At 49.5% G+C, this 26,320-nt stretch overlaps 1 protein-coding gene across 1 annotated transcript; it reads right to left on the bottom strand.

Annotated features, from left to right (window-relative positions):
• Positions 1 to 19,007: 19,007 nt before the first annotated feature.
• LOC134614117 (uncharacterized) lies at positions 19,008 to 25,989 on the bottom strand. The gene is made up of 4 exons (XM_063457560.1): positions 25,897 to 25,989; positions 21,437 to 22,280; positions 20,568 to 20,748; positions 19,008 to 19,352 (listed from the first exon to the last, which is right to left on the bottom strand). Exons 1-4 carry the CDS (start codon positions 25,907 to 25,909, stop codon positions 19,149 to 19,151), a joined length of 1,242 nt encoding a protein of 413 aa, XP_063313630.1. The 5' UTR covers positions 25,910 to 25,989; the 3' UTR covers positions 19,008 to 19,148.
• Positions 25,990 to 26,320: the final 331 nt, after the last annotated feature.

Below are 26,320 nucleotides of genomic sequence, written 5' to 3'. Positions count from 1 at the left end.
GGCGGGCGTCTACAAATTCTACATTAAAAAAAAATAAAAAATCCCAGCAGCATTTGTCACACATCCACCACACACACACACACACACACCACAAACAGACAAACTGCATCCACTACATAACCATACACATCATCCACCACATAAACACACAAACTGCATCCACTACACAACCATACACATCATCCACTACATAAACACACAAACTGCATCCACTACACAACCATACACATCATCCACTACATAAACACACAAACTGCATCCACTACACAACCATACACATCATCCACTACACAACCATACACATCATCCACTGCACAAATACACACACTGCATCCACTACACAACCACACACATCATCCACCACATAAACACACAAACTGCATCCACTACACAACCATACACATCATCCACCACATAAACACACACACTGCATCCACTACACAATCACACACATCATCCACTACACAACCACACTAACTGCATCCACTACACAACATCCACTACACAACCACACACATCATCCACTACATAAACTCACAAACTGCATCCACTACACACATCATCCACTACACACACACACACAGCATCCACTACACACATCATCCACTACACACAAACACACAGCATCCACTACACAAACACACACTGCATTCACTACACACATAATCCACTACACACACACAGCATCTACTACACAAACACACACTGCATTCACTATACACACACTACTTCCACTACACAAACACACACTCTGCATTAACTATACACACACACTACATCCATTACACAAACACACACTCTGCATTCACTATACACACACACTCTGTCCACTACACAAACATACAATCTGAATCCACTATAAACAGCATATCCACTTTACTCACGCACTTTGTATCCACTACACACATTCTATAGCCACTATACACACACAAACAAAGTCAGTACACACACACTTCACCCTTGTGGGTGGACTTAAGATGGGCCCTGTGCAGTGGCATACATACCAGGGTCGCACCAGGGGGCCCGGCCGCCCCTGCGACCCGGTATGTACGCAACGGGCCAGCCTCTTCTCCTGGGGGGCCCAGGAGCCGGCCACCTCCGGGCCCCCCGAGGCTGGCCCTGCTTACACCCGGCGGCCGGCGGGTGCGCGAGGGAGCACTCTCCCCTGTGTGCTTCCTCTTCAGCTCCCTCGCGCACCGCACTGATACCGGAGCCGGAAGATGATGTCATCTTTCGGCGCCGGTATCAGTACGCGGCGCGCGAGGGAGCTGAAGAGGAAGCACTCAGGGGAGAGTGCTCCCTCGCGCGCCCACAGGACCAGCCAGCCTGCTGGGTGACCGGCCCCCCCAGGAGCCCAGCAGCACCACTGGACCCCAGGGAATCCCCTCAGCACTCCAAAAGGTAAGGAGGCTGGGGGGATTAAATAAAAAAAAAAACATGTGTAAGTGTAAGTGTGTGTGAGTGTGTGTGTGTGTGTGAGTGTTAGTGTGAGTGTGTTAGTGTGTGTGTGTTAGTGTGTGAGTGTTAGTGTGTGTGAGTGTGAGTGTTAGTGTGTGTGTGTTAGTGTGTGTGTGTGTGTGTGTGTGTGTGAGTGTTAGTGTGTGTGTGTGTGTTAGTGTGTGTGTGAGCGTGTGTGTGTGTTAGTGTGTGTGAGCGTTAGTGTGTGTGTTAGTTTGAGTGTTGGTGTTTGTGTTAGAGTGTGTGTCTGCTAGTGAGTGTCAGTGAGTGTGTTACTGTGTGTGTCTGTTACTGAGTGTGTGTGTGTTAGTGAGTCTGTTTGATGTCTGTTAGTGAGTGTGTGTTTGTCAGTGAGAGTGTATGTTTTGTAAGTGAGTGTGTATGTATGTCTGCCGCTGAGTGTGTCTTTGTCAGTAAATGTGTGTGTCTGTTAGCTAGTGTGTATGCATTTGTTCGTGAGAGTGTGTGTGTGTCTTCAGCACTTACCTTTCTCCAGCGCCGGACTCCCATGGCGCTGGGGATCCCTCCGCCTCTCAGCTCCGAATGCGCATGCACGGCAAGAGCCGCGCACGCATTCAAACCGCCCATAGGAAAGCATTACTCAATGCTTTCCTATGGACGTTCAGTGTCTTAAAATGGCGGAAGCGCCTCTAGCGGCTGTCAGTGAGACAGCCACTAGAGGCTGGATTAACCCTCAGTGAAACATAACAGTTTCTCTGAAACTGCTATGCTTTCAGCGGCAGGGTTAAAACTAGAGGGACCTGACACCCAGACCACTTCATTGAGCTGATGTGATCTGGGTGTCTGTAGTGGTCCTTTAAGTGTGTGTGCATCTGCATGCAGTGGCGTACATACCGCGGTCGCAACCCCTGCGACCAGGTGCCCGCCGCCATGTGTTGCTGCCCCGGCCCGCGCAGAGTAAGCGCGAGGGGGGGGCCCACGGATCAATTTTCGCACCGGGGCCCCATGGGTCATGTGTACGCCACTGGCCCTGTGGGTGGATTTGGGGGCGGGTCATGTGGGCGGACTTGGGGCGGGTCATGTGGACTGACTTGGGGGTGGGCCCCGGGGGGCCCAGACCGTGGGCTGTGTCAGGGGCCCCAAAATTTCTGGTGGCAGCCCTGAGCGTGGATAAGGTCGGCTAATGGCGGACATTGGAAGATATGATTTTTATGACGAGGGGGGAGGTGAGAGAGAGTGGTGATTAGGAACCACTCTATGTTTATTGCACTATGTGTGGAGTTATATATGTATATATGTTAATTTATGCTTATTTATGTCTAGCGTTTTGGTTACAGAAAAGAAGAGATTTAATAAATAAAGTTATGGATGTGTTATGCAGGAATTTAGTTTGTGATAATAAATGCTGTGGCCGGTTTCATCCATACTAAGTGGTCTGTCGTTACTGGGGGGTTGAATGGGGTTAGATTTTGTTCTAGGCTGCATCGCGATTCCCCACTACGTACATACAAGACATCCCACACACCACCCACTTCATGAAAGTGCCAAACATTCTAAATAAAAGCATGAAATTGAGCATCCCATGGAGAGGCACAGATCCACATATTATTCACCTTCAAAGAAGCACCCCAATAAATGATGACACACCGGATGTACTGGGATTAGCTGAAAAGCCGATTCAAGGTCGGTTGTTCCCCCTTAGAGCCCCTGGAACTGCAGTCCTAACTGCGAACTGCTTTAATGTTGCAAAACTTTGCATGTATGTGCTCAGTAGCCAAACCCCAGTAGGGGTAAGATAAGTGATGAATGAGCCAGAACTTGCACAGATACGTAAGGTGAAACACAGATTTTGGAGGGGTAAGGGAGGAGAGTAAAAATGGCCCAGCCATCCTTCTCATTGCTATTTCCTTATGCAATTTCCTTTCCTTATAGCTATGTAATCGTGAACTGATCTCAGGTTCTGCAAAGACGGGGGGACTCCCTAAATTGAAGGGGAATCTAAAAACCAATGCAAAAGCTGTACATTAAGTAGCCACCATCCTGTTCCTATAATGGCTTAGCTAGGGGGCCATTGTGACGACGTCCACATTTCCCTGTTCCCCCGGGCCTTGTGCGCTTGATGCACCTGGACACGGTTTGAAAGCTACCGCACTCAGAACACTCACGCTTGAACTTGCTGGTGACTGAAATAACACTGCAGGTCATGAAGTTGCCAACAAGCTGTCTATGCACCCCTGGCTGGGTGATGCAGCAGGGGGAACCCACTGTCCCACTGAGAAAGGAAGAAATACCCATTTCTGGTGTGACATGGGTTGAGTCATAATGGCTAAAAACAATTGTTTTATAAAGACAGAATTCAAAATTAAGTATTTGTTAAAGTGTTCTGTTGCATTGACAAACAGATGTTCTTTAAAAAGGGGAAGTATATGTCCAGCAAGATAGTTTGAGGAATTATCAATTTTATATTTTGCTAGTTGATCAAATGTATTACAAAATGTCTACTTTTTTTTTTTTTTTTAAATAAGGCACCTGCCAAATCATCAAGTGATGTTTAGCTTTGGCCATGACCGGTCTACTTTGAGACTATGAACTAATTTCTGTCAATTATCCAAACTATTTCCTGAAAGTGTAAGATGACAGTGCTAAGCAAGCATCTGCTCCCCCCCCCCCTTAAAACCCTAATTAAAGCCAATAACCTTAGAGATCTGATTTCAGACTGTTGTGTGTCAGTCATTTCTCCAGAGATGCTCATAGGGGTGTTTGTGCTGGTTGGAGTTCCAAGGATGGTCTGCAGCTAAGCATAATCCCAGGGGAAGAATTTCTGCTGTAACAGCCACCCTTTGGAGGAATTTCTTATACTGCCACCAGCTTAAACCTCAGCAGACGAGGCAAGTGATCCACCTGAGGTCCCAGTAACCGAAGGAAGCTGAGCATTTGCTGGGGTACCCCACTAACACTCACCAGGATCAAAGTCCAGCTCCAACACCCAAAAGGTCATAGAGAACTCTGTGAAGCTGATTTTTTCCTTATAGGGCTCCTTACCCTCCTCCGGGGTACAATACCTTTGCCCTCAGGGCAGCAAGCATGCCTTCTATGCCCATCAGGCTGTGTGATTATATACTCAGAGGCGTAACTTACAACCAAAGGGCCCTGGTGCAAAGATTGCACTGGGCTGAAGAGGGTTCATGTGGCAGGGATGCACAGGTAAAAATTGTGGTGAAACCAACCTCGCCACTGGGCCCTGGAGAAGCCTGTTTGCTAGCCTCCTACCTGCTGACTATGGCCCCTGGGGTATTTGGGGCATATTGTACTTTATATTGCTGCTACTGGCCCTTTAAAATCATCGATGGACATATTGGGACTTTTGGGACTACTGACCCTTTAAGACTGTGGAGCATATTCCAGTATACTGCCTTTAATATTACATATGTATTTATGTGTTGAGTTTAACCTGGGATATGTATGCAGCATTCATCTGATTGTTCGGTAGAATCACTCCATTCATTATATTGAGTGAAACTACCTGTTAAGACCTGCAGGGGAGATGGTGCTGCGGTCCCTTTTTCAGCTGCTGAGTATAAGTGATCATGGCTCCAGCAGGGGGTAGAGATGAATACAGCTTCCCGACAATCCTTCCCAGTAGTTAGAGTATCCTTTCCCCAAACATGAGCCAAGACTTCATGAAGGGTGTAACAGAACTAAAGCTTTATTGAAACAGGCTGGCTTTTATGTGGATCCTCATGCAAGAGGACCTCCCAAAACAAACAAACATATCACCAATCACTGTACAGTATTTTCTTACTACACGCCCTTCCTCTGCCTGGAAGATAGTGAGATAAGTTAAAGGTTAAATCAATTATCTCCAGGCAGAGGGCACACATTTTACCCAAACATTGGAACACCCCTTTCCCCACAAGGTATCCCCACAAAATACATATCCCCTGATACCCCCGATCTGGGAGGCAAACATATCCAAATTTCACCCAGATCGGTTCAGGGGTTCTTAAAAAGTGTGGAAGTCTTAGTTTACCGACCACACACGAGGCTCCTGCCCAAAACAGTTCCACAAATTCAGTGTGTGGGGTCGGTCAATTGGGGAAAAAGGCGAAAGCGGTCAAAAGTACCGAAAATACCCTCCTGGCTCATAGGAGCGATTGTTCCCCTGGTTCAAACTACCGAATGCCGCTCTTCTGGGTGTTCGGCAAGTGGGAGAACCGGCCGTTCGGTAGTTTTCAGCGGTACTTCGCACGGTCGAGTGCCCGATTTTAGTTCCAGACACTCAACGACCAAGTCCCGCTGACTCGCCTCGTGCGAACAAGATGGCCGCCGTTTTCTTTTCCTCGTGGCGTTCGGCTATACGAACAACGGCCACCCAGGGAACACTTAATTGTCGGTGCTTCAGATCACAACAAGCAAGGAGGGAGGTCGTGGTTCGGTAGATGCAAACTGCCGAACGGATAAACTACTATAGGCAGAAAAGGGAAATTAAATACACAAAACATAGAAGAAAAGGTTAGCTGAGGTCTCTTTTCTTCACATTACTCCCCCTTAGTTCCATGGGTCGGCATACCCGCCTAGACCCTGCCGGGTTGGCTAGGGGATGTCCGGGTGGTAGCATTAAGAGTCCAAGTCCGTCTGACGGGAAAGTCCATCCGCATTACCGTTCTGTTTGCCCGGACGGTACTGCAGTGTAAAATTGTATGGTTGCAACGCTAAACTCCAGCGTAACAACCGGGGATTGTCTCCAGAGACTCGGTTGAGCCAAATGAGGGGGTTGTGATCCGTTAGTAACGTAAAGGCTCGGCCGTAGAGGTATGGTTGAAGCTTCTTTAAGGCCCATACCAACGCCAAGCATTCCTTTTCTACGGTGGCATAGCTGACCTCCCGAGGTAGTAACTTCCGACTGAGGTATGCCACCGGGTGTTCCATGCCATCTTCCCCCACCTGGCTCAGCACCGCTCCCAGCCCAAACATAGAGGCATCTGTGTGAACGAGAAATGTCTTATTAGGGTCTGGGGCCGCCAATACTGGAGCTTTGCTCAGAGCTGCTTTAAGACTTTGAAACGCTGCTGCACACTCCGGGGACCACAATACCTGCTTGGGTAGGGCTTTTTTTTAGATCGGTGAGGGGCTTGGCTAGAGTGCTATACTCGGGGACAAACTTGCGATAGTACCCTGCTGTGCCTAAGAAAGCTAGGACCTGAGTCTTAGTGCGGGGTTGGGGCCAATTTGCTATGGCCTCTATTTTGGCAGGCTCGGGCCGCTGCTTACCCGAACCTACCCGATGCCCCAAATACTGGACTTCTGCCATGCCCACATGGCACTTCTCGGGTTTCAGGGTAAGGCCGGCTTCCTGTAATTTGTTAAATACCAAAGCCAAGTGTCCCAGGTGAGCTTCCCATGTGCCGCTGTAGATGGCGATGTCATCCAAGTAAGCACATGCGAAGTCCTGCATTCCTTCCAGAAGTCGGTCATCCGTTGAAATGTAGCCGGGGCATTCTTCATCCCAAACGGCATAACCTTAAATTGGTATAGCCCGAATGGGGTGACGAAGGCTGACTTAGGGATGGCAGCCGGGTCTAGGGGAATTTGCCAATAGCCTTTACACAGATCTAGGGTAGTCAGGAAGTGTCCACTAGCCATGCGATCGAGCAATTCGTCGATCCGCAGCATAGGGTAGGCATCCGTGATTGTCCTGTCGTTTAGTTTCCGGTAGTCAATACAGAAGCGAGTGGTGCCGTCTCGCTTCGGTACTAACACTACCGGAGACGCCCAGGGACTTTGGGAAGCCTCAATAACCCCTAGTTCGAGCATTTCCTGGAGTTCCTTCCACATGCTCGTGCGTACTGCTGCTGGTATACGATAGGGCTGTTGTCTCAAGGGGTTTTCCCCCTGGGTCTCTACCCGGTGTACTGCGGCGGACGTGTATCCGGGTAGAGAGGAGAATAGCCCACCGTACTCCTGGAGCAGATGCTTAGCGTCTGCCTGCTGAGGGGGGTCTAGCTTGTCTCCTAACCCAACTTGTTCTACCGTCCCGGGGTTAGCTGCTAGTAGGTCTGGTAAGGGGAGTCCCTCACTGTCGTCCGTGGATGGGGCGCATATGGCAGCCACATCTTCCGAGCGTCCGTGATAGGGCTTCAACATGTTTACATGAAAGGCCCGTCTTACCCTTTCATCCGAACATTTGGCCACGATATACGTGGTGTCACTAATCTTCTCTACTATTTTAAATAGCCCCTGCCAGGCTGCCTGGAGCTTGTTCTTTTTGGATGGTCTGAGGGCTAACACCCTTTGCCCTATTTCCAGGTTCCTATCTCTTGCCCCGTGGTCATACCATTGTTTCTGGCGCCTCTGGGCCGCCCGCAAGTTCTCCCGGACGGACTCGGTGAGAGCCTGCAGGCGGTCCCGAAACTCCAGCACGTATGGCAGGACTGGGACTCCCTCCTCTCCTGTGTTGCCCTCCCAGTGCTCTCGTATGAGGTCCAGGGGTCCCCGAACTTTTCTCCCGTAGAGGAGTTCGAAGGGGGAGAACCCAGTGGACGCCTGAGGCACTTCCCGGTAGGCAAACAGGAGGTGAGGTAGAAACTTCTCCCATTGACCATAGGACTCTGTGAACGCTGTGAGCATTTGCTTAAGCGTGCCGTTAAATCGTTCACAGAGACCATTGGTCTGTGGGTGATAGGGGGAGCTGAATAAGGGTTTAACCCCGCAGCTCTGCCACAACTGTTGCGTTACAGTTGCCGTGAACTGGGTCCCTTGGTCGGAAAGTATTTCCCGGGGGAACCCTACTCGGGAAAAGATCTTAACTAGGGCCTCTGCCACCGTCTCCGCCTCAATGTTGGAGAGCGCCACCGCCTCAGGGTATCTGGTGGCATAGTCCACCACCGTGAGTATGTAGCGCTTCCCGGAGGAGCTGGGTTTGCTGAGAGGCCCCACCAGGTCTACTGCTACCCGGTAGAATGGCTCGTCAATTATAGGTAGGGGTCTTAATTTGGCCCTAGGGTGATCCCCCCTTTTCCCTATTCGTTGACAGGTATCACAGGTTCTACAGTAAGACTGCACATCGGTGGATATCCCTGGCCAGAAGAACGTCTGGGTAAGGCGGTCCTTAGTCTTCTTGATACCCAGATGTCCGGCTAGCGGGATATCATGGCTGAGCCTTAGAAGCTCCGCCCTGTATTTCCGGGGTACTACCAGCTGCCTTTTTATCACTTGTGCTGCCCCCCTCCCCACTCCCCCGGTAACCCTATACAGCAACCCCTTATCCCATTGGAATCCCTCGTGGTTATTCCCTTCTCTGGGTGTCCCTACTGCCTTCCTGTAACCGGCTAAGGTGGGGTCTGTTTGTTGGGTTTGGCCAAAGTCTTGGGGGGTACCCCAGAAGGGGATAGGGTTAGGGGCGACTACGGGGTTTTCAGTTCCTACCTGTGGTTCCACGGAGTGTGTTGGTCCAGCTCGGCGGGCTTGCGCCCTAGTGGTCACTGCGCAGGCTCCAGCAGGTTTGGATTGTACCAGCTTTGAAGTTAGGCACCCTAAATCATTCCCCAACAAAACGTCTGCTGGTAGTCCCGCCATAATGCCTACTTCCATCGGCCTGTCACCATGGCCCCAATTTAGCTGTACCCGAGCAGTGGGTATCTTGTGGATGGCACCCCCGGCCACTCGTACTGCTACAGTCCTGTTGGTGCGGGCCTTGGCAGCTACGGTGTGTGGTTGTACCAGTGTAAGGGTGGCGCCCGTGTCTCGGAGCCCCTCTGCTTCTTGACTGTCTACGGTGACCAACTGTCGGTGGTGGACTCGATTGTCTATTTCAGCTTGGGCTAGGTCTACCTCATGTAGGACAGCCCACTGTTCGGAGTCGGGTGCTGGCTCGCCCACCTGGGTGTGCTGATAGTGGTGAGCGGCCGCCCTCGGGGTTTGTGGGGGCCGTTCCCAGCTGGTTCGGCTCCGCTGAGGGCAATGGATCTTGTAGTGCCCGGGCTGATTGCACTGGTGACATACCGGTGGAGGTTTCCGGACAAAACCAGGCTGGGGTGTGGGTGGTCTGGGGTTGGTCACAGGTCCTGGTGGTGGAGCACTGGACCTTACCAGAGGACGGTTCCCACCAGCTTCCCCCTTTCGGCCTTCATGATGCTCGTCCGCCAGCTTGGCTGCGGCTTCGATGGTAGCCGGCTTTCGGTCTCTGACCCAATCCCTGGTGTCTGTCGGGGTGTGCTCAAAAAAATGTTCAAGTAAGAAGAGTTGTAGTACCTCTTCCAATGTGGTGGCTAGGCAGCCTTGTATCCAGTTTTGGGCTGCTCGATACAGCCTAAAAGCCCACTCAGTGTAGGAGTCTCGGCCCCCTTTCCGTAAGGCCCGAAATTTCTTTCTGTAAGTCTCTGGGGTCACGGCATATCTAGCTAGCAGAATTTCCTTTACCTTGGCATAGTCATGTATGGCTGTGTCAGGAACTGCTCTGTAGGCCTCGGCTGCATGGCCCGTGAGCTTGCTGCTTAAGATCGATGCCCATTGCTCTGATTCCAGACCCTCCAAAGCGCATTGACGTTCGAAATCCTGTAGATATGCGTCAATCTCTGTTTCTCCGTCCGCAAAGCTTTTAAATGCAGCATAGTTAATTTTTCTCCGCTGCCCTCCATTTATAGATCCTGTTAGTGATGCATTGTCTGCTTGGTTCAAGCTGGCCTGTAGGGCACTGCGTTCTGCATTCACTTGTGCCAGGATTTGCGTTATCGCCTCCGGTGGTGGGTTCGGCCCATATAAATTTAGCCTCCACATCACCTTCCGCTGGAACTCCGCTTCCTCTCGGCTGACGTCCGTCACGCTGCTGGTTTGGTCGCCCTCCATTAGTTCTGCTATGAGGGTAGCTTTTCTCTTGTTGCTTGCCACCTGGCCTCGGGCTTCCAGTAGATCTTGTAGCGTCGTCTTTTTTAGTTTCTCGTACTGCTGGGCCATTCATCAGTTGTCTTTCTGCGTTCCATTCAATCCCGTCGCTTGCCACCAGTTGTTAAGACCTGCAGGGGAGATGGTGCTGCGGTCCCTTGTTCCTTTTTCAGCTGCTGAGTATAAGTGATCATAGCTCCAGCAGGGGGTAGAGATGAATACAGCTTCCCGACAATCCTTCCCAGTAGTTAGAGTATCCTTTCCCCAAACATGAGCCAAGACTTCATGAAGGGTGTAACAGAACTAAAGCTTTATTGAAACAGGCTGGCTTTTATGGGGATCCTCATGCAAGAGGACCTCCCAAAACAAACAAACATATCACAATTCACTGTTCAGTATTTTCTTACTACACGCCCTTCGTCTGCCTGGAAGATAGTGAGATAAGTTAAAGGTTAAATCAATTATCTCCAGGCAGAGGGCACACATTTTACCCAAACATTGGAACACCCCTTTCCCCACAAGGTATCCCCACAAAATACATATCCCCTGATAGCCCCGATCTGGGAGGCAAACATATCCAAATTTCACCCAGATCGGTTCAGGGGTTCTTAAAAAGTGTGGAAGTCTTAGTTTACCGACCACACACGAGGCTCCTGCCCAAAACAGTTCCACGAATTCAGTGTGTGGGGTCGGTCAATTGGGGAAAAAGGCGAAAGCGGTCAAAAGTACCGAAGAAAATACCCTCCTGGCTCATAGGAGCAATTGTTCCCCTGGTTCATATGAATATAACTACCGAATGCCGCTCTTCTGGGTGTTCGGCAAGTGGGAGAACCGGCCGTTCGGTAGTTTTCCGCGGTACTTCGCACGGTCGAGTGTCCGATTTTAGTTCCAGACACTCGACGACCAAGTCCCGCTGACTCGCCTCGTGCGAACAAGATGGCCGCCGTTTTCTTTTCCTCGTGGCGTTCGGCTATACGAACAACGCCCACCCAGGGAACACTTAATTGTCGGTGCTTCAGATCACAACAAGCAAGGAGGGAGGTCGTGGTTCGGTAGATGCAAACTGCCGAACGGATAAACTACTATAGGCAGAAAAGGGAAATTAAATACACAAAACATAGAAGAAAAGGTTAGCTGAGGTCTCTTTTCTTCACACTACCGAACAACCAGACCACCCAGGAATAAGTGTGCCTCCAATTACAGTTTGCAACAATGTTGCAAACGGGTAATTGGCAATCAGTGTAATGTATGCTTTGTCCTCTGGGTGGCCGCCATTCGGGAAACAAACACGTGGCGGCGGCCATCTTAAACTACCGAACAGCGGTGTTTTGCCGTCGAGTGTCTGGAACTAAAATCGGACACTTGACTAGGCAAACACCGCTGAGACCTCCATACTTCCAGAAATTCGTATAGAAACTACCGAATGACCCGCCGTTCGGTAGAAAGAACCCCACAAACAAGGGAATTCATTCAAACCCTCTCCAGGCTCTATAACACAGGCAATTTGTCTGTTTTCATTCCCTTGTTTGTGACCGACCGCAGGGCCAAAATGCATGGAACTGTTTTCGGATACTTTACCCATGCGGTCGGTCAAATCTTTGGAACCCCATATCTCACGAACCGTTCATCCGAATGACTTGAATTTTGAATATGTTGTCCGCCTGAATAAGGGCTACCCCTTAAGCGATGCTGGATTTAACCCCTTAAGGACCAAACTTCTGGAACAAAAGGGAATCATGACATGTCACACATGTCATGTGTCCTTAAGGGGTTAAAGGTGTACACCCGGGTTTTGGGGTACATCCAGAACTTGGCTGAAAAGGTGTACCGGATAATTGGGTTTAATGTTATCTGAGGGGAGGGGATGTGTGGGCTGAACCATGTATGTGATTGGATATTTTATGCCTCCCCCTGGGTGTGGACTGTATGTGTATTATTGTAATAAAAGCCGGGCTGGATGAGCCAGTCCAGAGTTCCTGTTTTACCCTCAAAGTGAAGTGTCGTCTCATTATTGGGGGAAGGATTTATTGCATGCTGTTCCAGTTGACTGCTAGGAGTACAAGCCTATTCGTATGGTTCCTATTCAATGGTCTACAGCATTCATATGCTTGGGAGAATTTAAAAGGTTTCTCGGATTCGGTGATTGTGGTGTCTGCCAGAGTGCTTGGAGTCCTCAGGAAGCACTAGGAGCATCCATTAACGGAGGTACTCAGTCGGGGTGCCAGGTGATCCGTTACATTGGTGGCAAGCGGTGGGATGGCGGCCTAGTGAGGTAAAGCAGCTCGGAGACACAGGTCGTTTGGATTACAAAGGGAGGACAACGCTAGTACCCGTACAGCATCCCTATCCACAAAAGAAGTAACTGCAGCAGAGCAAGCATGGCGCCTGGCTACACTCAGGAGCGGTTGGACAGAAAGATTGCCATACGGCTGGCTTTCTTTGGACCCAACCCCTCTGAGAAAATTGTGCAGTTCATAAGGGAATCAACGGCAGGTTTCCTGCAGCGCCTAGCAGATTTAGACAAAAAGAGAGCTGAATGGGTCGTCCTTCCTCCCCAGCGGCAGTCTACGGTTCAGGGGGAGGAACCTGTTATCCCCTCTCCCCAGCGGCTGAAGGTGTGTAAGGGAGAGGAGTTTGTTACCCCCTCTCCCCACCGACAACCTAACCCACCAAGGGGAGACAGTAAACCCCTCACCAGCGCAGATGGGACCGTGGTCTCTGCGCCCTGCCTACAGGGAGTACAAAGGGTCAGCCCTGCTCCCCATCAGCAGTCTACGGTGCAGGGAGAGGAGCCTGATATCCCCTCTCCCCAGCGGCTGAAGGTGTGTAAGGGAGAGGAGTTTGTTACCCCCTCTCCCCACCGACAACCTAACCCACCAAGGGGAGACAGTAAACCCCTCACCAGCGCAGATGGGACCGTGGTCTCTGCGCCCTGCCTACAGGGAGTACAGAGGGTCAGCCCTGCTCCCCAGCTGCTGAAAGTGTGTAAGGGAGAGGAGTTTGTTACCCCCTCTCCCCAGCGGCAGCTTAGCGCACCAAGGGGAGACAGTAAGCCCCACACCAGTGCAGATGGGACCGTGGTCTCTGCGCCCAAGTTACAGGGAGCTGAAGGGGCCGTCCTCCCTCCCCAGCGGCAGTGGGATTTGTTGGGAATTGGGAGCCCAGTCTCCATTCCCCAGCAGCAATGTGAATTGCAGGGAATTGGGAGCCCAGTCTCCATTCCCCAGCGGCAGGCTGAGTTACAGGGGACAGAGGTAGTTGGTCCTACCCCCCAGCAGCAGAGTGATATGCCGGGAAGGCAGTGTGAAGTGCAGGGAGAGGAGAGCAGCGTCCTCCCTCCCCAGCGGCAGGCTGAGTTACAGGGGGCAAAGGTAGTTGGTCCTACCCCCCAGCAGCAGCGTGATTTTTTTGGGAATAGAGAGCCCAGTCTCCGTTCCCCAGCAGCAGGACACTGCATTGGGAGGAGAGACAGTCGGTCTCCCTCCACAAAGACTGAAAGTATGCATGGGAGAGGAGATTGTTACCTCCTCTCCCCAGCGGCAGAGTGTTCTAATGGGAGAGGAGCTGGTTACCACCTCTCCCCAGCGGCAGCTTAATGTACCAGGGGGAGACTGTAAGCCCCACAACTGTGCAGATGGGACTGTGGTCTCTGCACCTACAGCACAGGGTGTAAGGACAGTCAGTCCTGTCCCCCAGCAACAAGGCTGCTTAGCCAAAGGGGAGACAGTCGGTCTCCCCCTCCAACAGCAGAGCTATGTATCCAAAGGGGAGACAATCGGTCTCCAGCAGCAGAGCTGCGCATCTAAAGGGGAGACAGTCGGTCTCCAGCAGCAGAGCTGTGCATCTAAAGGGGAGACAGTCGGTCTCCAGCAACCAGGCTCCAACCAGACTACTCCCGTGGTAGTGCTGGCACCAGGGCAGAGTACCGCTGGTCTCTGCCCACTCAGCAACCCACCAAAACAGCCTACCAGTCCCCCACACAGCCGTGGTGAGGCACCTGGACCTGGACAAGTTTTTCCCTTACTCAGGTGTAGTAACCATTTATTGTGGGTGGGCTGTACTGCTGTTTCTGTTTTGTGGGTGGGCTGCTGGACTAACAAGGGCACTGACCGGCAAGAGGTCAGGTACCCTGTTAGTCTGTTTGGAAAAGGGGAGAAATGTGGCGAAACCAACCTCGCCACTGGGCCCTGGAGAAGCCTGTTTGCTAGCCTCCTACCTGCTGACTATGGCCCCTGGGGTATTTGGGGCATATTGTACTTTATATTGCTGCTACTGGCCCTTTAAAATCATCGATGGACATATTGGGACTTTTGGGACTACTGTCCCTTTAAGACTGTGGAGCATATTCCAGTATACTGCCTTTAATATTACATATGTATTTATGTGTTGAGTTTAACCTGGGATATGTATGCAGCATTCATCTGATTGTTCGGTAGAATCACTCCATTCATTATATTGAGTGAAACTACCGAACAACCAGACCACCCAGGAATAAGTGTGCCTCCAATTACAGTTTGCAACAATGTTGCAAACGGGTAATTGGCAATCAGTGTAATGTATTCTTTGTCCTCTGGGTGGCCGCCATTCGGGAAACAAACACGTGGCGGCGGCCATCTTAAACTACCGAACAGCGGTGTTTTGCCGTCGAGTGTCTGGAACTAAAATCGGACACTTGACTAGGCAAACACCGCTGAGACCTCCATACTTCCAGAAATTCGTATAGAAACTACCGAATGACCCGCCATTCGGTAGAAAGAACCCCACAAACAAGGGAATTCATTCAAACCCTCTCCAGGCTCTATAACACAGGCAATTTGTCTGTTTTCATTCCCTTGTTTGTGACCGACCGCAGGGCCAAAATGCATGGGACTGTTTTCGGATACTTTACCCATGCGGTCGGTCAAATCTTTGGAACCCCATATCTCACGAACCGTTCATCCGAATGACTTGAATTTTGAATATGTTGTCCCCCTGAATAAGGGCTATCCAGCGATGCTGGATTTAACCCCTTAAGGACCAAACTTCTGGAACAAAAGGGAATCATGACATGTCACACATGTCATGTGTCCTTAAGGGGTTAAAGGTGTACCCCCGGGTTTTGGGGTACATCCAGAACTTGTCTGAAAAGGTGTACCGGATAATTGGGTTTAATGTTATCTGAGGGGAGGGGAGGGGATGTGTGGGCTGAACCATGTATGTGATTGGATATTTTATGCCTCCCCCTGGGTGTGGACTGTATGTGTATTATTGTAATAAAAGCCGGGCTGGATTAGCCAGTCCAGAGTTCCTGTTTTACCCTCAAAGTGAAGTGTCGTCTCATTATTGGGGGAAGGATTTATTGCATGCTGTTCCAGTTGACTGCTAGGAGTACAAACCTATTCGTTTGGTTCCTATTCAATGGTCTACAGCATTCATATGCTTGGGAGAATTTAAAAGGTTTCTCGGATTCGGTGATTGTGGAGTCTGCCAGAGTGCTTGGAGTCCTCAGGAAGCACTAGGAGCATCCATTAACGGAGGTACTCAGTCGGGGTGCCAGGTGATCCGTTACAAAAATGTTTTAGTCACCCTCCTGTTTCCTACCTTTCAGGTGTAGTGAAGGAATATGAAATAGTTAACCTTCCTATATCATATGTATTCATATGATTTTATAAGGTTTAATAATCAATATTGCTGAACTGAAAGGATATGAGACAGTTAAACTACTTTTTGCTTTGTATGCTTTAAATTTAATGTACGTCATAGATATGCTGACTGTGACAGACCTATACAATTCTATAGGATGTAAGAGAATGCTAAATACTCAGGATGTCATGCCCAGTTCAAATTTCAGGATATTCTTTCCAGACGTATTAAAAAAAAACTTCTTTCCATTGTCAGAATAACATGTAATATTTAAGGAAGTAATCAATCTTATATTCTGTATGGTATATCTCATCACTCAAGTAACTTAATTTGTATAAATACTCATTACTAGTGTTGTTGCGAACCCGGAATTTTCGGTTCGCGAACGCGAACTTCCGCAAATGTTCGCGAACCGGCGAACCGCCATTGACTTCAATGGGCAGGCGAATTTTAAAAACAAGAGGGACTCTTTCTGTCCACAATAGTGATGGAAAAGTTGTTTCAAGGGGACTAACACCTGTACTGTGGCATGCCAGAGGGGGATCCATGGCAAAACTCCCATGGAAAATTGCACAGTTGATGCAGAGTCTGCTTTTAATCCATAAAGGGCAGAAATCACCTAACATTGACACCTGTCCTCAAAGCCCAGCCCTGATACACACTGACACAGAGCAGAATAGAGACTGTTCCCCCTACATATGGTCACTTGGCAGATATGGATTGACACCTGTCCTCAAAACCCCTGATACACACTGACACAGAGCAGAATAGAGACTGTTCCCTGTCCACAGAGACCATGATACACACTGACACAGAGCAGAATAGAGACTGTTCACCGTCATCATCACACCGTACCTCCATGTGTTTAATGCTGCCTGCGACATATCCCTGTTATCTACATCCTCTAGCAATAATGGTTGCGCATCACTCATTTCTTCAAACGGGTGTGTGAATAACTCCTCTGACATACCAAGTAAAGCGGCTGTGGTGCTAGTTTTGGTGGTGGCGGCAGGCGAGTGGTAACTTGAGAGGTGCCTGAAGCTAAGCTGGAGGAGGATGGTGCGTCAAGGTTCCGAGCGGAGGCTGTACAAGATTGGGTGTCCTGTGTTAGCCAGTCAACTAAGTCCTCAGAACTTTTCAAGTTCAGGGTACGTGGCTTCTGAAAACTGGGCATTATTCTAGGGCAAAAGGGAATCACAGCACCACGACCACGACGGCCCCTGCGGGGTGGCCTGCCTCTGCCTGTCATTTTTTGGGGGATTAGTGGTACTATGCGTGCAAGCTACTGTGAGACCAGATATGATTGGCAATGTGAACTGTAACAGTTCTGCAGAGCACACACTGTAGGCCTGAGACCCCCGCTTGAAGACAAGTAACTGCTATTCAATATATAACAGTGAAAAACAAATTTTGGTTGTAAAAGCACGCTATAGAGACACAAGATATGAGTGGCAACTGTCAAAGCACACTGGCACAGGTCTGCAGAGCACACGCTGAAGTAGGCCTGACACCTAGACGCTTGCAGACAACTAACTGCTCTTCTATTACAGTGAAAAAAAATATTTATTTTAAATCTAAAGCTTAAGCTATTGTAAAAACAGATGAGTGGTGGCACTGGGCAAGAGGGCACAGTATCCACTGTGAAACTCACACAGAAGCTGGCAGGCAGGCAACTGCTCTTCTATTACAGTGGAAACAAAGTTTTGGTTTTAAAAGCACGCTATAGAGACACCAGATATGAGTGGCAACTGTCAAAGTACGCTGGCAGGGTTGTGCAGGGCACACGGTGAAGGAAGGCCTGACAGAGCCGCTTGAAGGACACTGACTGGCTGCTATTAGCTTACACTGGAAACCTTTTTTCTTTGTAAAAGCACGCTAAAGAGACACCAGATATGATTGGCAACTGTCAAAGTACGCTGGCAGGGTTGTGCAGGGCACACGCTGAAGTAGGCCTGACACCCAGATGCTTGCAGACAACTAACTGCTCTATTACAGTGAAAAAATGTTTTAAATCTAAAGCTTAACCGATTGTAAAAACAGATATGAGTGGTGGCACTGGGCACAGTATATGCTGTGAGCCTGACACAGGCTGGCAGGCAGGCACCTGCAATTACATTACACAGGAAAAAAAAAAAAAAAAAAAAAAAAAGCCTGATCTAGCCCTAAAAAAGGGCTTTTTGGGGTGCTGTCCTTACAGCAGAGATCAGATGAGTCCTTCAGGATTGTAGTGGACACTGAATACCCTAGCCTAGCTATCAATTTCCCTATGTAATCAGCAGCAGCTAAACTTTCCCTCCTCTCACTAAGCATGCATCTTCCGAATGAATCGAAAATGGATGCTGGAGGGTGTGGAAGGGAGGGAGTGCTGCTGATTGGCTGGAATGTGTCTGCTGACCGAGAGGCACAGGGTAAAAGTTTGCCCAATGATGACGAATAGGGGCAGATTGAACTGCGCATGTGTCCGCCCGCCGCGGCGAACAAGCTAATTTCGCCGGGAACTGTCCGCCGGCGGACAGTTCGGTACATCACTACTCATTACACTGTAAAGCATTTGAGAGTTTTTTCAAAGCATTTGTCCGTGTCTTATTGCTGACAATAATTCTCCATCAACGTTGATAATGGTGACCGAGAGATTCAGAATCGAGGGGAATTGAGTCCAGGACAGCATTAACCCTTTCATGTAGGACAGTGAATTCCCCTGTGGTCCAGTGGCTCAGGCTGATGGGAGTCAGTTCCCACTGACTCACTCCTCCCTTGCAACACTGACTTCTGGGAGGAAGGTATCAGGGCTATCACTTCCTCCAAGCAGCTGACAGAGTCACACTGTTCAAGTGCTGACAGGCCCCCTGGATATTCATTACCATTGGGTGGCCCTAACAGAAAGGGCCCCAGATGGATCCCTGAATGCAAATTTTCTCCAACCAAAAATATGCAAGAGGGCATGACAGGACCAGATGCCATGTGATACCACTAGGAGGGCCATGCAGGATTAGAATCTACTGAGGAATACACATATAGCCAGAATCTGGTAGACTCCAAATAGACATGTATATTGAAACTATAAAGAGACAGCAGATCATAGAACACATTTTATTAACCAAAACATGACATTTCAGCTAAACATTCAAAGCCATTTACATTAGACTGTGAACAGAACTGTTGCCATCATGCCCTTATCAGGTTCCATGCAGGAGGATTCCATGGCTGGATTTGAAGTCATATCCATCTCATGGTTTGTAGTCTTCCTGGGTGACCATCAGATTATAGTGAGTGACCCCTTTCCATGTTCCCTGGATGGTGGTCTCATAACCAAACAAGGTGCGGATCTTGGCACGGTAAGGCACATCCATTTCTCCCTTGGTCACAGATGCCACCATACGTATTGAATGTCCACCTTGTACCTCCACATCTGTGCTGGAGGAGAAGGTAGTCTGCAGAAGAAGTCAGATATTTGACACAATTTTAGGACAAAACATTTAGTATGAGGTTACCTTTCTACATTTGAACATGCATTAGATCCTGGATTTCATACAAGACATTTTAGGCCCAAGACCCATGAAGAATTTGACAAATATCAGACCATTGTTCTATATTTAAAATTGAACTGCACAAGAGAAACTGTTCTGAAGTCAGTAGACTATTTTGATGCCATTTACCCACACAAGACCATACAGATTCACATCACTGTATTACATGTCTGACAACCTGTAGGAACACTGGGCTAAAAGCCTAGACACACCACATTGATTGTCAATACTATGGTGGAGAGGTATTACAGCCATCTCCCATTTGGAAAGTCTTCTGTAATTTAGATTCAGTTATTACAAGAGGACACTACATTAGTGCACAGAAACTCTTCACATGCAAAATTCGTAGGTAAGGGTTTCCTGTCATGATCCGGCTGAAGCAGCAATAAGTGATGCTGCCATGATAAATAGCCAGGGAAAGAAATTTACTGGCAAGTATGAAAAACCATTTTGGTATGGTTAGCCATTTAATACAAGATTCTCATTTGCTATCCTTAAGTGGAATTGAAATATGAGACCGCTAAATTTAAAAAATAAACACACCCTTTCCCAATTTTGCACCTTTGGTTAGAGACCCTAAAATACGATCCTCAAAAGAGAAAAAGAAAAATTTATTGGATCGAAAAATTGCTCATGTCCACCTCCATATATTATGCATAAATGCTGAAAGATGATATTAGGAGGAGCACAAGTTTATGATTTACAGACTTTTCAACTACTTATTGCATATATAGTGTTCCATTTTTTCCTTTGGAGTCTTAATTTAAATACTGCCCTTATTTCCAGTAGTGCTTGGGGAAGGTTTGTGGGAACGTAGTTTATAGCAGGGGTAGGCAGCCTTCAGCACTCCAGATGTTGTGGACTACATATTGCATAATGCTTGCAAATGAGGGGAGATTTTGTCCACAACATCTGGAGTGCTGAAGGTTGCCTACCTCTGTATTAGAGCATTGGTGGCCACATTACCATCTCAAGCAGGAAGTTTAGTAGGCAAGTGAGCTGGGGATTCCTTAAAGGGAGATCTCAATCTTTGTAGTGGGTCACAAAGCATCAGAGTTTACAGTTTAGGTGGTTTTGTGAAAGGTGAATGGTTATACTTTCAGAGTATAAACTCTTTACCTGGGTTTCATTGGTCTTGGAGAAGTTCCAGGTATGAGTTGTGCTCATGTTGATGGAAATCTTAAACCCTGTTTCCCCTATGAATGGGACTCCAGCTTTAAAGCTCATCTCTGCACCAACAGAGACTGTGAATCCATGTTCCTGGCTGAAGGTGCTGCTCTCTTTCATGGTCTTTGAGAACCTAAAAGAGCAAGAAGGCACATAACACTGGGTCAGAGGTGTAACTAGAACCCCTCACCCCACCTCATTAACCAGATCCAGCCCGTCCAATTAGTGTTCCACAGGGTGAGTGGCATGGTTGTGGGGGAGGAGGGGATAAGTGACAATTAGAGGTTAGTGTGATAGGTAGGGGAGAAGGGCAAGAGTGAATTACAGGCTTGGGAAAATTAGTGTGGTGTGATTGTTACAGACACATGCGCATATGCTTAATGACAAACACGAAATGTTTTAGTCCTGTTTTCTACCTTTTAAGGGCAGGAGGAGATGCATCCCTGGTGTCCAGTGGCAGCTTCGAATCAGAGTTCCCACTCTGACTCCTTCCTCTCCTCCCTTACAGTGCTCCATCAGCTAGGGGGAAGAGACTGGCTGTCACTTGCTCCCATGCTGAGCACATCACAGCAGGCCCGGCCACACTGTTAGTGCCGCAGTGTGGACTGGACCCCTGGAAATACATTGCATTGGTTGGCCATAAGAGCATGGGCCATTTGATGGGCTTTTCAAAATGCTGCCTAGGTTGTTGCACCATGCAAGCCAGGGTGCACCATATGGTGGTCGGGCACGGTGGTCACAGGGCAGCATGGAAGGTCTGCCACTGCATGGGGCAGCAGTTCATGCACAATGCATATTTCCCATTACATGGTTATACTTACGAGAAAGTGTGCTTTAATGGAGTGCTGCTCTTGTTCACATAGATCTGGCTCTGCACCACCTCTGTGCCTTGGGATAGGACTTTTCCTGAATCTGGAAGGAATTCAAGGCTCACAATGCTTTGGATGGTTTTATCAATTGTGAAGGAGAGGAGGGGGTATTGATTGTAATCCCAGCCCAGATTCTGTGCATTCAGATAGCTGGTATTATCAACGGTCGGGGCTCGACCTTTATAGATGTTGCCATTCTTTGAATCCACACACCACAAGTCAAACTCTGGGGAGAAAGCCATGAAGTGGGTCAGGATGCACCAGCCTCCATTTCCAATGGTTGTGCTGGAGCGAAGCCATTCATCATTTGCTTTGGTTGGGGGGCTTCTCATCACAAGCTTGTCATCCTTTGTCACTGCATACAAGATGCCTTTAGGGTCAAAGAAAAGGGCGTAAAAGTCATTCCATCCGTCGGTTCCTATTTTGGTGGCTTGGCCATAAAGCCAGGACACATTTTCATTGCTTGGTGCTGGACCCTTGTAGAACTCCCCATTCTTGGTAGCTGCATACAGAAGACCATTTGGATCAAAGAAGACAAATTTAAACCTATCCCAGTCAGATTTGCCAACTCTCTTGGCAGTAGAGAACCAGTCCACGTTTGGATTTGAAGGCATAGCTCCCGTGAAGAGTTCTGTACCACGCACAGCAAACAGCACCCCTTCTGGGTTAAAGGCAAACTTACTGACATTATTCAGCTTCCCTACAATGTTTGATCTGGCCCCAAAGCTATCCAAGCGATCTTTAGGAGGTAATCCAGCTCTGGCAACATAATCCTTCACAGCAAACAGGAGGGTATCTGGAAGTCAATAGAAGGTTATAGCCACTATCAGACAGTAAATAATACAACAATATGAAAGTACAACATGGGGTTTGTGCCATAAAATATTGTAATCTTTGGCACTTCAGATGTTATGGAGTGCATTTCCCAGAATGCTGGCAAAGCATCAGGGAAGATTTAATCCACGACATCGGGAGTGCTGTAGGTTGGCCATCCCTGCTCTAGAGTGATTTTATAGAGTTTGATTCTTGAAGAGCAGGTTTTTAGAGGACATTCTTAGAGAAAGCCTCTTTGTGAGTGACAGTGATGCACAGATAACTTGTCTAAATTCATATTTACAGAACTGAAGGTTTCCATCAGGAAGTCTGGCAGCATTTATATGTCACAAATTTGGAACAGCAACATACACGATTCCTGCTAGAACACACACTTCACATGGTTAGAGGACCACAGAGAACATTAGTGGCTCCTTATTAGCATTAGGAGAGCCAATATTATTGTGCCAAGGTTAAACAGAGGGCTTTGATAACCCACTTGGGGCTTTAAGCACACTCTTAGCAGGCACCATTTATACACAGCCAATATAGTATTGGCAGCACTGCCACCTGCAGTCATTACCCAGGTTTGAAGTGACAACAACACCAAGAAATGAGAAGTAGTTTCCAGCATGAATATTTGGATTTCAAGCCAATATGCCAACATTTCCTATATCTCCCAAAAGGCCAAGGCTTTAGTCCTGTTCTGGTTTAGCATTAGGAAATTATTCTCAGCATGCTGTTAAACCAGTACACTAGGCTGTGTTGGTTATGGAGTGCTCCTTTAAAGAGGTAACACCAGCCACCAAGACCACTTCAGTGATCATGATGACAGAAGCCACATACCACCTACCACCAGCAGTCCCAGAATAGGACACTGGTGGGAGGGGAGTAGGAGAGCAGACCAGTGATTTTGTTGCATTACTGGCTACATTAAAAGTGGCAGGACAAGACCCAAAATAAGTACAATATTGCTACATTTGGGAGGCATGGAGTCAGTATTTGCAGGGTTTCGGGTTTAAGTCAGCGTATCTGAAATTTAAAGAGTGAGAGCAAATCTAAAATCAAGATAGCCAGACAGGAAAAGGGTTACCAAGTTCTCAGATACTGTTCAGTAACAGTGTTACTGCTATTGAAAACATTATGAATTGCAAACAGTTCTCACTTCAGTTTGTAAGCCTGTAAGATTTTTGTTGTATCCTGGATGACATTCGTCTATCAAATAGTGGCAATGAGGAGCTACCAAGAACATTACAGAAAAAGCCAGTTATGAAAAGAGACAATGGTTTTGATTCCTCAGCTTCTCAATATCAGAGGCGGCTCTCTAATTAGGCGGTTTAGGCGGCCGCCTAAGGCCTCGCGCTGGCTGGGGCCTCGCGGCCGCCTAAACCGCCTGTTGGCAGAGTGTGTCAGGTCCTCGGTCAGTGACCGAGGACCTGACACCAGGAGGGGGCCCGGCGGCTTGCCCGGTATGCCGCCGGGTGCGAGGCCCCTCCTTGCTGCCAGGCCGGCCACCATCGCAGACACTGGTCTGCAGCTCCGCAGTGTGCAGAGCTGCAGACCATGTGACTCGCGAGATTTGGCCAATCAGAGCGTTGCCGCGGGTTACCACGGCAACGCTCTGAAATCTCGCGAGATTACATGGTCTGCAGCTATGCGGAGCTGCAGACCGGAAGCAGTGGCCACCGGACCACCAGGGAACCCACTGGACCACCAGGGAAAGGTAGGCTCTCCCTCCCCATCCCCACCACCCTCACCCCCCACCACCATCACCACCCTCAGCCTCACCCCACCACCCTCAGCCTCAACCCCCACCACCATCACCCCCCACTACCCTCAGCCTCCCCACCCTCACCCTCACCCCCCACCACCATCACCACCCTCAGCCTCCCCACCCTCACCCTCACCCCCCACCACCATCACCACCCTCAGCCTCAACCCCCACCACCCTCAGCCTCACCCCCCACCCCTCCCCACCCTCACCCCCCACCACCCTCAGCCTCACCCCCCCACCATCACCCCTCCCCACCCTCACCATCACCCCCCACCACTCTCACCATCACCCCCCCACCACCCTCAGCCTCACCCCCACCACCATCACCCCTCCCCACCCTCACCATCACCCCCACGACCCTCAGCCTCACCCCCCACCACCATCACCCTCCACCACCCTCAGCCTCACCCCCCCACCACCATCACCCTCCACCACCCTCAGCCTCACCCCCCCACCATCACCCCTCCCCACCCTCACCCCCACCACCATCACCCCCTACCACCCTCAGCCTCACCCCCACCACCCTCAGCCTCAGCTTCAGTTCCCACCACCCTCAGCTTCACCTCCCACCACCCTCAGACTCACCCCCACCACCATAACCCCCCACCACCCTCAGCCTCACCCCCTACCACCATCACCCCTCCCCAACCTCACCATCACCACCCCCACCATCACCCCCACCACCCTCAGCTTCACCTCCCACCACCCTCAGCCTCACCCCCACAACCCCCCACCACCCTCAGCCTCACCCCCACCACCCTCAGCTTCACCTCCCACCACCCTCAGCCTCACCCCCACAACCCCCCACCACCCTCAGCCTCACCCCCCCACCATCACCCCTCCCCACCCTCACCATCACCCCCACCACCCTCAGCCTCACCCCCCACCACCCCTCCCCACCCTCAGCCTCACCCCCACCACCCTCAGCTTCACCCCCCCACCATCACCCCTCCCCACACTCACCATCACCCCCCACCACCCTCAGCCTCACCCCCACCACCCCTCCCCCTCCCCACCCTCAGCCTCACCCCCACCACCCTCAGCTTCACCCCCCACCACCCTCAGCCCCACCACCCTCATCATCACCACCACCCCCCACCACCCTCAGCATCACTCCCCCCACCACCCTCTCACCTTCACCCCCCCCGCTCTCTCTCACCTTCACACCCCCCGCTCCCTCTCACCTTCACACCCCCCGCTCCCTCTCACCTTCACACCCCCCGCTCCCTCTCACCTTCACACCCCCCGCTCCCTCTCACCATCACCCCCCGCTCCCTGTCACCAGCACCCCCACTCCCTCTCACCATCACCCCCCTTTCACCATCACCCCCCTCTCACCATCACCCCCCTTTCACCATCACCCCCCTCTCACCATCACCCGCCTCTCACCATCACCCGCCTCTCACCATCACCCCCCCCATACACACAACACACTTCAAGCAGCTACCCCATACACATAGGGTCTCAGACAAAAACGCAAACATGCTCACAGAGACATACATTCGCACACACAAGGATACTCTCTGTCAGACACACTCTCAGGCACATACACAGGTAGACAGTGCATCAATGTGTATATGTGACACTTTTTTGTTAGTGGGGCCTCATGTTTGCATTTCGCCTAAGGCCTCATAAAGTCTAGAGCCGCCTCTGCTCAATATTATAAACACACAATTTACAAGGAAGTGGAAAAGATCAGGGCGATACGACTTCTAAACCATGGAGAAACTAGCAAACATTAATCTCTGATCAAAATCACCACAATTAGAGAGTAGGCTTGTTTAGCATCCCTTAAACTTCACTTTATTCTACAGTTATCCCTTACCTGGTGTATCCATTATAACAGAGAGATCAGAAATCAAGCTCCCAAATCTGTTCACACCCAGCAAAGATCCTTCTGGTTTTCTCTAGTCTCTGGCTTGTGTAGATCAGGTATAAATTGATCTGCCTGGTGCATTAGCTTTATAGCCAGGACCCCTCCCTAAACACAGCTGTGCCTGGTTTAATGAGTGTGAGAATGATTATCTGGCAGGGGAAGAGTTAACATTTTACACATGTGTGAAGTCATCCCATTACAGCTAAACTCATTTGGGAAGTTATGTATAAAAATTAATTCATTGTCTTCACTGTTGCTCCAGATTTTGCGAATACATCTATTTCTTAAAGGAACACTCCACAGTAAAAAAAAAAAAAGGATGAACATTTAAAAATTGCAATATAGTAGATATACTTCCAATGAATACATTTAT

This window comes from Pelobates fuscus, chromosome 6 (assembly GCF_036172605.1).
Source record: "Pelobates fuscus isolate aPelFus1 chromosome 6, aPelFus1.pri, whole genome shotgun sequence".
NCBI classification, from domain to species: domain Eukaryota; kingdom Metazoa; phylum Chordata; class Amphibia; order Anura; family Pelobatidae; genus Pelobates; species Pelobates fuscus.
Note: the sequence above shows the minus strand (reverse complement) of the source record. Positions and strands in the feature narration are given on the sequence as shown.

Coding starts and splice junctions, on each gene's coding strand:
- LOC134614117 (XM_063457560.1), bottom strand. Junction 20,749..21,436: donor CCATTAAAGCACACTTTCTC/GTAAGTATAACC, acceptor TTGCTCTTTTAG/GTTCTCAAAGACCATGAAAG. Junction 19,353..20,567: donor CCAAGACCAATGAAACCCAG/GTAAAGAGTTTA, acceptor CTTCTTCTGCAG/ACTACCTTCTCCTCCAGCAC.